The sequence below is a fragment of the Vidua macroura genome, chromosome 25 (assembly GCF_024509145.1).
Source record: "Vidua macroura isolate BioBank_ID:100142 chromosome 25, ASM2450914v1, whole genome shotgun sequence".
Classification (NCBI taxonomy): domain Eukaryota; kingdom Metazoa; phylum Chordata; class Aves; order Passeriformes; family Viduidae; genus Vidua; species Vidua macroura.
The window spans coordinates 752,388-768,754 of record NC_071595.1 but is presented as its reverse complement, the minus strand read 5'-3'; the positions used below and the strand labels follow the sequence as shown (position 1 = coordinate 768,754).

The 16,367-nt window shown below is 47.5% G+C and overlaps 1 protein-coding gene across 1 annotated transcript; it reads left to right on the top strand.

Moving 5' to 3' along the window:
- The first annotated feature begins 754 nt into the window (after positions 1-754).
- Positions 755-15,552, top strand: LOC128819151 (protein argonaute-4). The gene is made up of 18 exons (XM_053999112.1): positions 755-829; positions 3,376-3,541; positions 4,190-4,310; positions 5,264-5,445; positions 5,838-5,974; positions 6,054-6,188; positions 6,349-6,436; positions 6,867-7,014; positions 7,091-7,210; positions 7,429-7,557; positions 7,708-7,841; positions 8,311-8,495; positions 8,742-8,901; positions 9,840-10,155; positions 10,414-10,548; positions 11,305-11,406; positions 11,621-11,820; positions 11,913-15,552. The coding sequence occupies exons 1-18, from the start codon at positions 811-813 to the stop codon at positions 12,019-12,021; spliced, it is 2,586 nt and encodes an 861-aa protein (XP_053855087.1). The 5' UTR covers positions 755-810; the 3' UTR covers positions 12,022-15,552.
- Positions 15,553-16,367: the final 815 nt, after the last annotated feature.

The window sequence follows — 16,367 nt, the reverse complement described above, 5'->3', positions numbered from 1 at the left end:
TGCTGGGCACCACTGAAAAGGATCTTTTCGCCGGTGCCCAGCAACAGGATGAGGAGCAATGGCCATAAACAAAACCACAGCGTTTCACCCAAGCACGAGGAAGAACTTCTTTATGCTGAGGGTGGCCGAGCACGGGAACAGGTGTCCAGGGAAGGGCGTGGAGTCTCCCTATCCAAACAGAGACATTCCAAACCCACACGGACGCGTCCCTGTCACCTGCTCGGGTGGCCCTGCCTTGGCAGGGGGTTAGGGGTGGGCGATCTGCAGAGGTCCCTTCCAGCCGTGACCGTTCTGCCATTCCGTGCTCCAGACCCGTCACCTGTTGCGGCTGCGGGGTCGCGCGGGCGGCGTGCGCGCTCCCGCGGGCGGCGCGCGTGCGCGAGCCGGCGGCGCCGGGCAGCGCGGAGCGGCCTCTTCCTCCCTCCCTTCTCCTCCTCCTTTTCCTCCTCTTCCTCCTCCTCCTCCTCCTCCTCACCCCCCCCCCGTCCCGGGAGCGCGCTCGGGCGCGTGCTGGCGGCGGCGGGGGCGCGCGCGGGCTCGGCGGGGGCGCAGCGCGGGGATTGTTCGCGCCGCCGCTCGGCGAAGCGGAACGCGGGGAGCGCTCCCCGCCGCGCCCCCGCTGCCTCCTCCTCATCCTCCTCCTCGGCCGCCGCCGCCTCCCGCCCCGCCGCCCCCGTGTCCGCGCCGGACCCCCACCCCGCCGCCAATATTCCCGAGATCAAGCGCTACGCGGCGGCGGCGGGGCCGGCGGCGGGGCCCGGGGCGGGCGGCGGGGCCGGCGGCGAGAGCAGCGAGGCCGCCGCCGCCGCCATGGAGGCGCTGGGACCCGGTGAGAGGCGCGGGGGGGAGGCGCGGGGGCCGCGGCCTGTGGGGCCGTGACGGCGGGGGAAGGAGGCCGCGGGCCCGGCGGGGCTCCCCGGCGGCGGCGGGGCCCGCTCGGGGCCGCCGGCGCTGCGCGGTGCGGAGGAGCCGCAGCGGGTCGCGAAACTTTGCGTGCGGCTTGCGGGTGCCCTCGCGGCCTCGCTGCTGCCGGGGCTACCGGGGGACGCACCTCGCCCTCGCCGGGGCGGACGGGACGGGGCTGGGAGCGGGACAGCGACAGCGAGGGGACGGGGACAGGCAGGGCTGTAGCGTCACAGCGGTGCGCACCCTGCAACCTGTGCGGTGACAAGTTTTATATTTGACGTTGAGCTATTCCTGAGAGTTTAAGGTGATGCTGTGTGAAAATACGGCTGTTTATTTCTTCAGCGAACTTCGCTTAAATATTGGTGGGTTTTTGCATGTGGTGCTCTCCTGCTTGTGTCCTAGTCCATGATTATTCTCCCATCAAATGCGTCCTGGATGTATTTCTAGCCCTCAGTGGCCTGTACACCTGACCCATCAAGTTCTCATTCAAACGATTGGTATAAGCGAAGTGATATTAATTTTGGTGTGACAGGAAACGTTTATTGACACAAAGGTGCAATTCCAGAAGAATCCAGAGTTTGAGGTAGTGAGGGCTGACTCAGAGCCTGCTGTATGTGTGTGATGTATCGTGGCCTCCCTGAGTTCCAGCTGGAGAAGCAGATTCTCTTTCAGTTTTGAAAACTGCTTCCTGTCTGAAGCCATTCGGTTGAGGTGCTTAGCACATAATGGTTGTGGGGCAAGAGAAATTAAAATATAACAGCACATATAACCCTAGTCAGGCTGATCGGATAAAAATCCTGTGATGCCAGGGCAGCCTGGCTTCAAACGGGAAAACAGTTTATAGCTGATTCTCTAGAATCCTTTGAGAAATAACTTTAGGAAGGAGGAGATGTAAGTTTTATTTCCTTCGGTCAGAACAGAGGGCAGCATTGCTGTGCGTGTCTGCAGAACTTGTCAATACCAAGGGAGGAAAATGGGTAAATATAGTTGTCATTTAATCTCTTGCAGGAGGTCAGTGCCTGCACTTCCTTCAGACTAATTAGCATGGGATTAATGGATCATCTCTCGTATCCAAATAAGCACAGCAAACTGATTGCCCTCAATGGTTCATGCTTGTCAAGACAGCTGTAGTTTTTTTAAACAGCAAACTGTAACTTTTTTTAAACACTAACTGTACCCCACAACTGGTCTGATCTGTCAGGCGGGTGTGGAGCCAGGAACGTGTCCTGTGGGATATCTGTCCCCAGCAGCCCCCTGCCACTGCAGCTTGGCAGAGCTGACACGGCAGTGGGCTTCAGCTGCTCACATGCCCCGTGTTCCTTCTGCTTAAAAATATTCCAGGGCTGGTTGGTAATTTTATTGGATAATGCAGTAGCCAATAGATGGCTTTAAAATCCAGTGTGGAATCTCCTGGGATTTGGTCCTGGGTTTAGTTTATGGTTGTGTTAAAGTTTATTGCTGCACCCTGAAGTGTACCCAGATAGGAGTCACCTAGCTCTCCTTTCTGCTGGTACAAACGCTGGGATTTTGTCTTACATGGATGCTGTCAGGTTATAATGCTAAATTTGCCCTAAGTCTTATGATAGGTTTATTATTGTATTCTAGTGAGAGTGCTTACCCTCTCCTTTGCTACTCTGCAACAGAGGGAAGACACTTTGATCACACTGAGCCTTGCTCAGATATAGACAAACCCATGAAAATATACCAATGTCATTTGCTTTATGTGCAGTGTCAGCTGAGGCTCTGATCGATTTAAAAAATAGTCAGTTTAATCTCGTTAACATGGTATCTCAGATCTTAACACTTTGAGGAGGGTAACTAAAGGCTTCCCTAGTGACCAGCTTGCATGTGAGTAATGCTTCCAGGCCTCTAATAATTTCCTCCTTAGATCTGTTCCTTAAGCTCTTCTTTTGTCCCAATAAAATATCTCTTCCATGTCTGTAGGAGTCCATACCTGTCTAATGCTTTCTCCCTTATCCTTCTACTTAGAGGAAAGCATAAACCTTTCCTCACTCCTGTCTTTACGTTGGAATTTTAAATTGGATCATTGATGTCTGAACTTTAAGCCTGTAGTGGAAACAATGACAAAATGTGGCTTTTGTGGCTGCTGGTTTGCTTTAGAAATGGAGGTAGGGATGTATTTATCTTTGCATTACATGAAAATAAATAACATCTGTATGGTTGCATTCCCTCTCAGGACTCTGTGAAGTTCTTAACCACAGTCATGAATAAATGCCACTAAAATTTTAAGAATTAATTATGGCACCTACCTATACATGCTTTAGGGAACACGTTTTTTACCTCGAAGTTCCGAGCAGCTGGAAGGCTGAGCGGCTTTGAACACCTCTGTTTGCAGCCTCAAAAAGCTCAAGATTTCCTCCTGCCCGGTCAAAATGCCACCCACAGCACACCAGAGAGGTGCATGGAGTGAGCCATCACATCTCACACACATTTATTTGACTTTCCTAGGGCCCCCAACCAGCCTTTTCCAGCCGCCCCGTCGCCCAGGCCTGGGCACTGTTGGGAAACCCATCCGGCTCCTGGCCAACCACTTCCAGGTTCAGATCCCCAAGATTGATGTTTATCACTATGACGTAGATATCAAACCAGAGAAACGCCCCCGAAGAGTCAACAGGTAGGGGTTACTTAATAAAGGTTTATTGATTTAAATTAAGTGTACATACCTGATGTAAGGAATCTGTGCATCCTAGGAGTTCTCCATCTGCTAAAGGCCTGTTTGTGTTTGTACTGTGGCCAGCAGTTGCTTTTCAGTGAGCTATAATATTCTTGCAATTGGCCTGTAATCTGGAAGGCTCTGGGAAATGTACTGAGCATTGACCTCCAGCTGGTTTTATTTTACAGCCTACAAGTCAATGTCCCTGGTAATTGTTACTCAGTCTGTTACACAAACGTGTAGCAGCTGAGGGGAGGCACTTCAGCTTGCGGATTTTGGAGTCCACATGTGGATCAATCCACAAGAGTGCTCCCATTCACCCCAAGGCTTGTAGGTTGTCTGAGAACATCTCTCCAGGTTCCTCTGCTTGTTTTGGCTGTAGCTCTGCTGACAGCACAGATACCTGTGCAGACACCTGTGTGTGCCCCTTGGGTGTCTTAACCTGGAGGTGACATTCGCAGCTTCTGGTGTGACCTCGGGGTGCTTTCGTGCATTACTGCGTTTCATATCTTGCTCCTTTAAGAAAAAGTGAAAAAAATAATTTTAAATTGTGTAAGCCCATTACTGAATTTTCTGTTCTTCCACTTAACTCAATGAATCACTGCCTAGGGAGGTGGTGGATACGATGGTGAGGCACTTCAAGATGCAGATATTTGGGGATCGGCAGCCTGGGTACGATGGGAAGCGGAACATGTACACGGCACACCCCTTACCCATTGGCAGGGACAGAGTAAGTGTTGCTTTAACTTTTCCACAACTGTTACAGTGTCATTTGAAAAGTGTTCTTTTGTTGACATAAACCCAAAATACTGTCACACCTATTGGTGAAGTCTTGGAAATGACAATCAGGACCAGTCAGGGACTCTAGGAGCTCACTGGTGTTTTACTGGAGTTTGTGTCTTTGGGTTTCTAATTCCCAGTTCTTCAGCTGCAGAATATCACGAGACATGAGAACTACATTTTGCTCTTATAGCTGCAAGGAGACTATTTTTCTTTTACCCTGGTGGGAACTTCCATTTCCCTGACCCTTGTTCTGTTGCTGAATGATAAAGTCGTTGTAGCTGATGACTCTGGTTGGGTTTGGTTGTGCTGTGGAGATACGTCCTTGTGTTCCTGGAACAACCAGATCAGCTGTTCCTGCCTTGCATGTGCACCCCAGCTGTAAATAAAACTTCCCCCCATCTTCTGATCTCCCGAGGGATCTGTTCATTGTTGTGCCTTGGAGGGTGTCCACGATGAGTTCACAGTTATGCTCAGGGCTCTGGGGTGTGAGAATCATCCCAAGTGCTGCACCAGAGCTCTGGGATTTGTGTTTCTCAGCGAGTCTCCTTTATGACCAAAAGGTTTTCTTGCCTTCCCATTTGGTTCACAAAACATCTTGCTATTAATTGGCTGATTTAAAAAAATGACTCACTGTTCTCCAGAGCTTTGATGTCACCATACTAATCACTGCTTAAAATTTACATTTAAAGATACTTCAGTGCAATTTCTCAGATGAATAAACTACAAACTTTCAAAGTCCTGAGGGAACCAATTGTAATATTTTAAGGGCATTACACAAACTAATAATCAAAAATACAGATTCAAAGGACACCTAGGAGAATATTGTACCATTGCTGAGTGTTGTGTCTGTCTGCAATCCATAACAAAAGCTTGTGCTTAATTTTCTTGTGCCTGTGGCAGGTGGATATGGAGGTTACACTTCCAGGAGAGGGGAAGGACCAGACATTTAAGGTTTCCATTCAGTGGGTGTCAGTCGTCAGCCTTCAGATGCTGCTGGAAGCTCTGGCAGGGCACTTGAATGAAGTTCCTGAAGATTCTGTACAGGCACTGGATGTAATCACACGGCACCTTCCCTCCATGAGGTGGGTACCTGTGGGGCCTTCCTGACTGGACATGTCTTCTCTCCATCTTAACCTTTGTGTTTGTTATTCCTGCAGAGCTGCTGCTCTGCTGCCCATTACACTCCTGTGGTAGAAGGGATGAGGGATACAGCCATGTAATCCAACACCTGCATTACAAATTTGCACTAGAATAGGGAAATGTGATCTGAACTAGACTTGTGTCTGCTGGTCATGTTTCTGACAGGAATTTGCTGTACCCTTTCCAGCTGCCCTGTCAGACAAGGCTTTGTGTGCTTGCCATAAATCAGCTCTGACAGTTATAACATGTGTAGAAATGTGTTTTAAACACTATAGTTTAAAAAGTATATCAGAAAGAAATGATCAGAGTATTAATTTTCTTATTTTTTTTCCAGGTACACCCCTGTGGGTCGCTCCTTCTTCTCCCCCCCTGAAGGCTACTACCACCCCCTGGGAGGGGGCAGGGAGGTCTGGTTTGGCTTCCACCAGTCAGTCCGGCCTGCCATGTGGAACATGATGCTCAACATCGATGGTGTGTAGGAGAGTCTGTCTCACTCATGTAACAGAGTTCTTTGTGCTTCCCAGTTAATTGTCCTGTCTTTTTAACTTAGTGTCAGCGACTGCTTTCTATCGTGCCCAGCCAATCATTGAGTTCATGTGCGAGGTCTTGGACATCCAGAACATCAGTGAGCAAAGCAAACCTCTGACAGACTCCCAGCGTGTCAAGTTTACCAAAGAAATCAGAGGTAAAAGCTTGTCCTGAAGCTGCTGCAAGAAAATACTGAAACCTGCTCATAATATGTCGTAATGAAAATATGCAAGGCACATGGAGAACTGGGCTGTTCCCTTTTTTCCTTTATCCTCTTCAAAGGTGATCCCTGAATTTGTTTTCTGTGGTATTCTCAGGTCTAAAAGTAGAGGTGACCCACTGTGGCCAGATGAAGAGAAAATACCGAGTTTGCAATGTTACCCGGCGACCAGCCAGCCACCAGACGTATGTATCAAGCACTGCCTGACAGTTCTTAAAATCTTCAACCTATTAAATATATCTGGAATATATTTGGTATGTTGTTTATTCAGGAATAGTTTACTCTGGAGGTGAAGCAACTGTGTGGCTTTGCAGGAATGCTTAGTCTTAGTGCAGTAGAGGAATAGTGTGGGTTTTGACTACTTTTTTATTTCCTTCCACCCAGGAAAACTGAGCTATATCCTGATTTTTAAATACAGTTATCAAAAGCTCCTATTTTTAAAATAGCTAAGATATGAGAAATTCCGTATATAGTCTAAAATCTTTTCATAAAGAAGAGATCCCATAACTAAGGAAAATAGAGATTTGCTAAAGGTAGTCTGGAATAGGTTTTTTATACCATTTTTTCCTTTTAAAAAATCTGACAAAGTCTAACCAGAACAAATGTCATTTCTAGGTTCCCTCTGCAGCTGGAGAATGGGCAGGCCATGGAGTGCACAGTAGCTCAGTATTTTAAGCAGAAATACAGTCTGCAGCTGAAATACCCTCACCTGCCCTGTCTCCAAGTGGGACAGGAGCAGAAACACACGTACCTGCCACTGGAGGTAAGGATCCAAGTCCTGCACTGTGGGGTGCCCTCTGGTAAACGGTGTCACAGCACCTCTCCCTGCTCCCCTGCAGGTGTGTAACATCGTGGCTGGCCAGAGGTGCATCAAGAAGCTCACAGACAATCAGACCTCGACCATGATAAAAGCAACAGCCAGGTCTGCCCCAGACAGGCAGGAGGAGATCAGCAGACTGGTGAGTGTTTTTCCAGCTGCACACTCTGTGTTTGTCACTTCTCATGGCTTCTCCAGAGCATTGGAGCAGGTGATGTTGAGGAGCATGACCAAGAGAGAAGTTAACAAATCTGTCTTGGTTAAAACAAATCCTTCTGAACAGACGGGCTGTTGGTGACAAAGAGGACAGAGTCACTTGAAGCTTTAGTGTAGTGACATCAGTACTTGTCTTGTCCCCAGGTGAAGAGTAACAGTATGGTTGGTGGGCCTGATCCGTACCTGAAGGAGTTTGGAATTGTTGTCCATAATGAAATGACAGAGCTGACAGGCAGAGTTCTGCCAGCCCCAATGCTGCAGTATGGAGGCAGGGTGAGTTTCCAGGCCTTGTAAAACTCCTTATCCTGGGGTTATTGAAATTCATGAGGTGTTCTGTGTATGTTCTCATGAGGCTTCCTCTGGTGGGTTACAGTCAAAATGGAGCAGCACTTGATCTCTAATTTGCCTTTGATTTTTACCTAGAACAAGACTGTGGCCACACCAAACCAAGGCGTGTGGGACATGAGAGGGAAACAGTTCTATGCTGGCATTGAGATTAAAGTTTGGGCTGTTGCCTGTTTTGCTCCTCAAAAACAATGCAGGGAAGACTTGCTGAAGTAAGTATTTTCCTATTTATTCAGGATTCTATTTCAAGGTGTATTTTTCTCATGTTTCTGAAAGGTGATATGTGGTATAAATTGATTTTCCCCTGCCCTTCAATTACTCTACAGAATCCTAAAGAAAGAGGTTCTGTGGACCACTGATTGGTAAAAATCATGGTTGCAATAATGCTCAGATAAATTAGGTGAATAAGTGAAAATTTCCAGAGCATCAGTATTAGTTTGGGAGCCTGCCTCAGGATGTTTGTCTCAAATGTCTGTTTCTGTAAGGCTTGTAAAACTATAGTAGCTGATGACCTTCCTCAGAGAGGATTAGAGTCATATTAGTGAGTTCCTGATGGGAACAGAATTGCTGAAAATTAGTTACTGTAGTGCTGTGAAATAGCAGAAACAGCGTAGATCTGGTTGATAAAACTGATGAGTGAACCATAGTGAGAGGACCAAAACAAACCCACTTCTGTTTCAGGAGTTTCACGGACCAGCTGCGCAAGATCTCCAAGGACGCCGGGATGCCGATCCAGGGCCAGCCCTGCTTCTGCAAGTACGCCCAGGGTGCAGACAGCGTGGAGCCCATGTTCAAACACTTAAAGCTGACTTACGTTGGCCTGCAGCTCATCGTGGTGATTCTGCCTGGGAAGACACCTGTGTATGGTATGGAGAAGGGGCTGTAAGGTGATCAGGAGTTGTACTGCAAGTGGGTGGCAGGAAGGAGGCAGAGGAGGCAATGGGTTCTCTTTAAAAAGATTGGAGCTGGTTTGTCAGGCCTGGTTGGAGAAGTTGTGCATTACCAAAGAGCAAACTGAACCTTTGTCAGTGAAGTTTCAAGGATCTAAATTACAGTAACATTTGAAAAAAAATAAGAGCAAGCAGGAACCACTGCCTTATTTTCTGTCACAGCTGAAGTCAAGCGGGTTGGAGATACTCTTCTAGGCATGGCCACGCAGTGTGTTCAAGTAAAGAACGTGGTCAAAACCTCTCCACAAACACTGTCCAACCTCTGTCTGAAGATCAACGCCAAGCTCGGAGGAATCAACAATGTGCTGGTACCTCATCAAAGGTGAGATTCAATCAAAAGCGCTTTGTAATGTCTGCATGGTCAAGGAAAATGGTGTTGTTTTGTTGTGTTTGCTAAAATGATCCTTTCCAAAATAAAACATGCTTTAGAAATTCCCACAGTCTAGAGTGGACAGTAGAGGATATGTCTGCATTTGGAGTGTTCCCAGTAAGCCCTGAGCCAAGGGGAGTCAGAGCCACCAAACTCACCAAAGTTTTTTTCCTGTCTCTTTCCTGCCTTTGGATTCACTCAGTGTACCTTTTCCTCTTGCCACCTCCAAAAGCAGCCTGTGTTTGCATCCAAATTGAAAGAGGAGTGAGGAGGAGTGACTTGGAATCAATGCTTGTAACTTGGTCTGCCTTTGATCCTGTCCTTGTCACTTTCTATTCTTTCTGGGCAGAGAATTTTGCCCTTAAAGACTCTCACAGGTTTTATTTCTGTTCAGTGCTTTGAATGCACCTTCCTCAGCTGTAATGGTTTTTTATTCCTGGCCCTCTTTCTTTTTGCTGTTCTTATTTATTATTATGAGTTGATAAGAGGCCACCTCTCCTCTCAAGTCAGGGTGAGGATGTTGGGGTTATTTAGCCTGGAGAAGAGAAGGTTGTGTGAAAACCTCACAGCACCTCGCAGTATCCGAAAGGACCAACAAGGAGGCCAGAGAGGGACTGAAGTAATGGCTTCAAACTGAAAGAGAGTACGTCTAGATTAGAGATTAGGAAGGAGTTGTTCCCTGTGAGGGTGGTGAGGCCCTGGCACAGGGTGCCCAGAGAAGCTGTGGCTGCCCCATCTCTGGAAGTGTTCAAAGCCAGGTTGGACAGGGCTTGGAGCAACCAAGGTTAGGGTGGGGTGGGTGGAACTGCCTGGGCTTTAAGGTCTTTTCCAACCCAAGCCCTTCCGGAATTCTGTTATTCTAACTAATAAACCTTAATGTTATCAAACAGGCCCTCGGTGTTCCAGCAGCCAGTGATCTTTCTGGGAGCAGATGTGACTCACCCTCCCGCCGGGGACGGGAAGAAGCCGTCCATCGCGGCCGTGGTGGGCAGCATGGACGGGCACCCCAGCCGCTACTGCGCCACGGTGCGCGTGCAGACCTCGCGCCAGGAGACCTCCCAGGAGCTGCTCTACAGCCAGGAGGTGATCCAGGACCTGACCAACATGGTGCGGGAGCTGCTCATCCAGTTCTACAAATCCACTCGTTTCAAGCCCACGAGGATCATTTACTACAGAGGGGGAGTGTCGGAAGGACAGATGAAACAGGTATTGCCTGATGGTTTTTTGTTGTTCGTGAAAAGGGATTGATATATACAGTTATGTGGGTTATAAGGGATTGGCCGTTGAAAAAATATATTTATTTGTTATTGGAAAGATTAAGTGTCCTTAAATTGTCCTGGGCAAGCACAACGTACATTTACCAGTCTGATTGAGTCCCTTACCGTGCGGCATTTGTACACAGGTAAAAAAATAATCAAATGCCTACTGAATTCATCACATGATAGTTCAATCTTCTGCTTGTAGGTAGCTTGGCCAGAGCTGATCGCCATCCGGAAGGCCTGCATTAGTTTGGAAGAAGATTATAGACCTGGAATAACCTACATTGTTGTGCAGAAAAGGCATCACACCAGGCTGTTCTGTGCCGACAAAACTGAAAGGGCAAGTACTGACTCCATGAGGGGGAGGTGATGGCACAGGAAAGTGGGATTGTTTGATTCAGTGGGGTGGGATCCCTCTTGCCCACTGTAAAGCAGCAGCAGTACTGGGTGGTAACAGGCTTTCTCTACCAAAATAACCGGTTTGTCCTTTTTTTATTGCTCTACATCAGATGGAACAGCTTGTTCCCCTTTTGGAATAGGTGTGCTCAGCATCCCAGTATTTGTGTACCTGCAGATGTATCCTGGGATTTTACAGTCCAGGATTCCTGATGATGAGCTGACCTGGCTGTTCACTCTGTTCCCTGTTCTGTCTCCATGTGAATCTAAGATGTGCTTGTGGCACAAATCCACAGGTCAGCTGAGGAACCTTCTTTAGGGAAGCGCTTGATCTGAGGTTTGCTTAAAAACCCAGATCTCCGGGGTGTAAGAGCAAACAAGGGTACGAAATAAATTTATCTCAGGAACCTGCATTTTCAGATCCTGAATTACTTGTGTAGGCTTTATCCCACTCTGCAGTTTTAATGGTGCTGGCAAGGGTTTTATTTTCCTCTGATGACACACCAGCTGGATTTGGCGAAGTTTCTAAAAATGAATTCACAGAGAACATTTTCATTCCTCCTGTGTAAACGACCTTAATATTTTTTCACCTTTCTGAGCAGTAAATTCTCCAGCAGCTTTCAATAGAGCCTACCTTTGAAAGCATTTTCGGGTCACTTCCAAAAAAGCCCATGGACTAATAATAAACCTTTCTCACTAGGTGGGTAAAAGTGGCAACGTACCAGCAGGCACTACTGTGGACAGCACCATCACACATCCCTCTGAATTTGACTTTTACCTCTGTAGCCATGCAGGAATTCAGGTAATGTCAGCTCTGCTGTGCTCAGGCTGTGCAACTAAATCCTTGTAGTTGTCCCCATGGGAAAAGTCACTTCTGTTTGTCACTTGGCAGACTCAGAGTGTGCCGGTGCCTGCTTGGCACTGACTCCTCAGTGCCTGCTGGAAGGTGCAGCCTGCAGGTACCGCCTCTGTCCTTGCTGTTGCTCTCCAGCTGACTGCTCACCTGTTCTCTGCAGGGAACCAGCCGGCCCTCCCACTACCAGGTGCTGTGGGATGACAACTGCTTCACGGCGGACGAGCTGCAGCTGCTGACGTACCAGCTGTGCCACACCTACGTGCGCTGCACCCGCTCCGTCTCCATCCCGGCCCCAGCCTACTACGCCAGGCTGGTGGCCTTTCGGGCCAGGTACCATCTTGTGGACAAGGATCACGACAGGTAAGGAATGGCCTCATCACCCTGGTAAGCAGGTGGTGAAGCTGAGCTGTGCTGCTTGTCCCAGTTGTTCATGGGTGTGTGTCTGCTCACAGCGCTGAGGGCAGCCACGTGTCGGGGCAGAGCAACGGCCGCGATCCGCAGGCGCTGGCCAAGGCCGTGCAGATCCACCACGACACCCAGCACACCATGTATTTCGCTTGAGAGCACCTGGGAAGATGAGGCAAAACAACTACCCACGCAGTCCTGAAGTGTTTGGAAGCCTCCTGCTCTACCCAGGGCCGGGGGATTTCGGACTGCCCACTACCAGCAGCTCCGGACAGTCGCACTGAATCTGTTCTTCACTGCAACGTCTGATGCACCAACACAATTGAGCCATTTGTTTCATTGTTTTCTGTACTAGAAATCCATAGACTTGTCTTTTCTGATGCATTGGACTGAATTTTTACCTCAAAGCGCAAAGGCCGATCATCCTGAAATTTTTCAAGGACGTGGCACGAAAGGTTTCTATCAAATCTTTTGCTAGCTGTGTTTTTTTCAGTTCTCCTCATCCCATGAGCTGACGGTGACTGCTGCTCTGTCTCCGTGCCCTGCTTCGTGAGTATGATGTGATGGCAAAATGTTTTATCCAGCTCGCTGTAATCCTTCTGTCGTGTGGGGCCATAGATTTTTTTATGGAGATTTTAGACTTCACTACTGTAAATGCCTTTTAACAAACATAACTTTCACAGGTATTGCAGTTTTTTGTCAGTTTTACTAATTATCTTTTTAATCTCTGCAGACTTGGGCTGCAAAGCAATTGCACTATACTGCGAGTTAATAGGTGGTTCTTGTTCTGTGAATGTGTAATATAACCAATAGTGATGCCTGTCAGTAGATTTTAATGATAATGGTTATAAATAATACTGCCATGGTATCGTAACAAGTACTGAACCATCATTTCCCCCCTCTAAAAATTATAAAACAAAAAAAAAAAAAAAAAATTAGCTTTTAGGTATTTTGCAAACTTTTACAAAAGTGCCCACTTTATGCTGCTGTGTGGTTTGATAAATCTAAGTGATTTTAAAACTTTTTTCTCATAGAAGGTTTAACTTTGGCAATAAATCTTTGTTTTTTAAGCCCCCCCAAACAGTGTAATTTTCTAGCTGAGGATTGTGCATGAGTTTAACCAACATTCTCGTGTCGTTTTCTGAACACACAATTTGGCAGTTTCTGAAACAAATTAGAAAAGACACATTTCCATGCTTTTTTTAAGAATTATTTTTAACTGTTTTATATTCACTGTTGGTGTCCTGTCTACAACATTTTTTATAAGCTTGGAAACTGGGTGTTCCGTGTAGGAAAGGCCAACGTGTGCAGTTGAAATGTATTGTGTGACAGGCAACCTGAGGACTTGTACCAGCATTTTGAACTGTTTTTTTTCCTGGGAATCTGGGTTGCCCACACAACTGCATTTACAGCATGTTGAACCCGTGTGAGTCTCAAATGCTGATTCTGTCCCAGCCTAGAAATTAGGGTTTTTAATCTGCTTGGCTTTTTTCAGCTGCAACCTGTAATCCAGAACAGGGACCTGGTTTCCCTGGTATCCCTGTAATCCATGAACGTAGTAATTTAAGACTAGATTCCTTATTGTATACCTGACTTAGCGCAGATTAAAGCTTATTCCTAAACTGAGGAGGAGTTTGAGAAGCCCAAGGATTGCACTGTGGTCTCTGATACTTGTGTGAGGTTTGCTGCTAAGTTGTCTGCTGTCCCAAAGCTTAGGAACCAGCCCCCTCCAAATTTCAGCAATAGGAAATGCTGTTTCCTTCAGTCTTTAAGCTTGTAAATAAATGAAAGTTTACATTTCTAAATGCTGTTGTTTTCAGTTGTACCAGAGTACGCTGAACATCTTCAAACAGTTTTATAACCTCCTTGCCAGTAGTACGTCTCATAAATTAAGTTTAACCTCTTTTCATTTCTGTTAAAAATGGGACTGAAGCGAATCCTGCTCCTGGTACGTGCCAGGACAGGTTTAGATGAAAAAAAAACAAAAAGATTCTTTTACTTTTTTTAACTTTTTTTTTAAAGAATACCTCACTTGTGTATTAAAATCAGGACATGTGGGTGGGAGACTGACCGCTGCTTTTCTCAGTACTCGTTCAGGGAGAAGACACAAAAACCCTATTTAGAGTGAACTGACCCAACACACACGGAGAACCTTGGCACCTTGAAAAGCACCTGAGCACCTGTTGGAGGTGGTAGGATCCAAGATCCCTGATTTGAGTTTGTGCACTAGGAATGGGGCTGGTTTAACAAGGGTGCATAAAAAATGAACTTTTATCACCAATTAGTTGTCCAGTGCCAAGCACTCCTGGTTGAGACTGAGGGAAGGGAGAGCCTCTCCTTGGTTTGCCTGTGACTGGATATTTGACCTCAGACCAGGTGGAGCAGCAGCCCCTGGTGAGCCCTGGGCCAGCACCCGAGCGGGGCTGGTGTGAGCCCAGCCCGGGCACAGGGCTGGAGTTTTGGGGGGAAAGCACTGAAGTTCAGGATCCAAGTTGCAGCAGTGCTGCCCTAGGCAGGTCTGAGCCCAAGTCTGGAGGACTTGAGGACCTGAGTGAGCCCTGTGGGCCTGAGTGACTCGTTCTGCATGTGTCAATCAATGGGAAGATGTGCATTCTGTAGCTGTAGTTTTAGGGTGTTTTGATTTTTGTTTTTTGGGGTTTTTTTTATAAATAAAGCCTGTTGGCCACTGTTTAGCTCTGTGGTGTGAAAGATTTTAAATGTAGCAAAGTTCAAAGAGTTGGGGAAGGGGGTGGTTGATATATATAAAAAAAATATTAAAAAAAGGAGGGGGGGGAGGGGGCAGAAACCCTGTTTTCCACCCGGTTCTGCTTGCTTTGTCCCTGCTGGGTTCTGAACAAGCTCTGGCCATCCCTGGTTAGCCTGTCTCCACCAGCGTGGCTCTCGTACTGCTGTGGGTTCCCCGGGGCTCCGTCCCAAGGGCGCCGAGGTGGGTGCACGGGCTGTCCCGTGTCCAGCCTCGCTCGGCCCTTCGGCTGGGGCAGGGCCGGGTTCAGAGCTGGCACCGGGCAGCCCCGACCCCTTGGTGGATGTGCTGTAGGAGTTTTCTTTGCTCAATAGCGAGGGAGTGACTCTGCTTTCATTTTCAGAAGGCAGGGCCAGAGGGCATTGGATCCGTCCCGATCCTGATCCACTGCGAGGCTCTTTCCCTGTGCACTGGAGGAAAGATCTTGCACTAAATATCACTTACAGATTTTCTTAGACCTTGCTATTGACATTTTCATATTTCTATGTCTAGAGGCTGCAACTTCAATGTAAAATGTTTGCATTTGTTCAGTTTGACTTCTGATGTAATTTTTTGGTTTCTATATTGTTAGACTTGTAATGTTTCAAATGGTATTTTATTAACTTTGGACTGGATGTATGTCTCTAGCAATACGAGGTACTTTCTAAACTGTCCTGGGGCTCACAGCCCCGTGTCGAGATAAGATGCTGGTCGTGTACAATTGCATTGTATTTTTTTTTTTTAGCCTGCAGGGATATTTTGTGTTCATGTGTCCAAAAATAATAATAATAATAATAAAAAAAATTGGCATTCTCGTGCCAAATGTTCTGTTTTTCTTATTGCTGTCCAATAAATGCAATGTACAGAGTGAGCAACCAATACTGTTGCCTGTATACAAATGTCTTAAACTATTTAACTTTTAATTAAAACTTGTACGCAATGTGTCACCTGTGGAGCTCATTACCACAATATATCTATTTATGATGCATTAAGAGTTAGCAAGTTAGAGAAATACGTATGGGTGACATCTCCCAGGATCCTAAAGGAAGCTGAAATTGCAAACCCCAGGGGCAGGGTTCAGAACGGGCCTGTATTTATAGTGTTTGGGAAATTACAGAGAAAATGTGGTGTTGATGGACTGTACCTGCCTGGAGAGGGGATTCTATATCAGAGAGATGCCATGAATAAATACAAGAGCTGCTTCATCTTCTCTGTGTGAGGTGAGGGTTTGTCTCCTCAGACAGCTGCACTGCACTATAAATACTGCAGGAAGGACAGGAAAAGCTCTTGGAGGAGGCCAGAGCGTGGGAGCTGTGACTGAAAGCGGGACAGGATTGTCTGAAATGCACGAAAGGCGTCAGCTCCGCTTGCAGCGCGGATCCTGGGGCTGTGCCACCGAGGTTGCTCAGCCTCACGGAAACCCGGGGAGCTCAAGCCTCGAGGTTTGCTCATCCTGGTGTCTAACAAACACGATGTGAAGACCTCTCGCACCGAACCGCAGGAACTCAGGGCTGGGTGACGTGTGGGATTCTGAGCCTTGCTGTCTGTGCAGCTCCGATTCCAAAATCCCAGCTGGGTCCTGCTCCAGCCACTCCCTAGGGACAGCAGGAGCTGCTGCTCATGGTTCGGGAGAACAGCACGAGATGGGAATGCTTTGACAGCCTGAATTCCTGGGGCTTTCCCACCGCTTCCTGGAACGGCCCAGCCAGGAACACACACCTGGGCTCGTTGTGGGAATGATGCTCCTGGGGTTTATGGT

Coding starts and splice junctions, on each gene's coding strand:
- LOC128819151 (XM_053999112.1), top strand. Junction 4,311..5,263: donor TACCCATTGGCAGGGACAGA/GTAAGTGTTGCT, acceptor TGCCTGTGGCAG/GTGGATATGGAGGTTACACT. Junction 6,437..6,866: donor CGACCAGCCAGCCACCAGAC/GTATGTATCAAG, acceptor TGTCATTTCTAG/GTTCCCTCTGCAGCTGGAGA.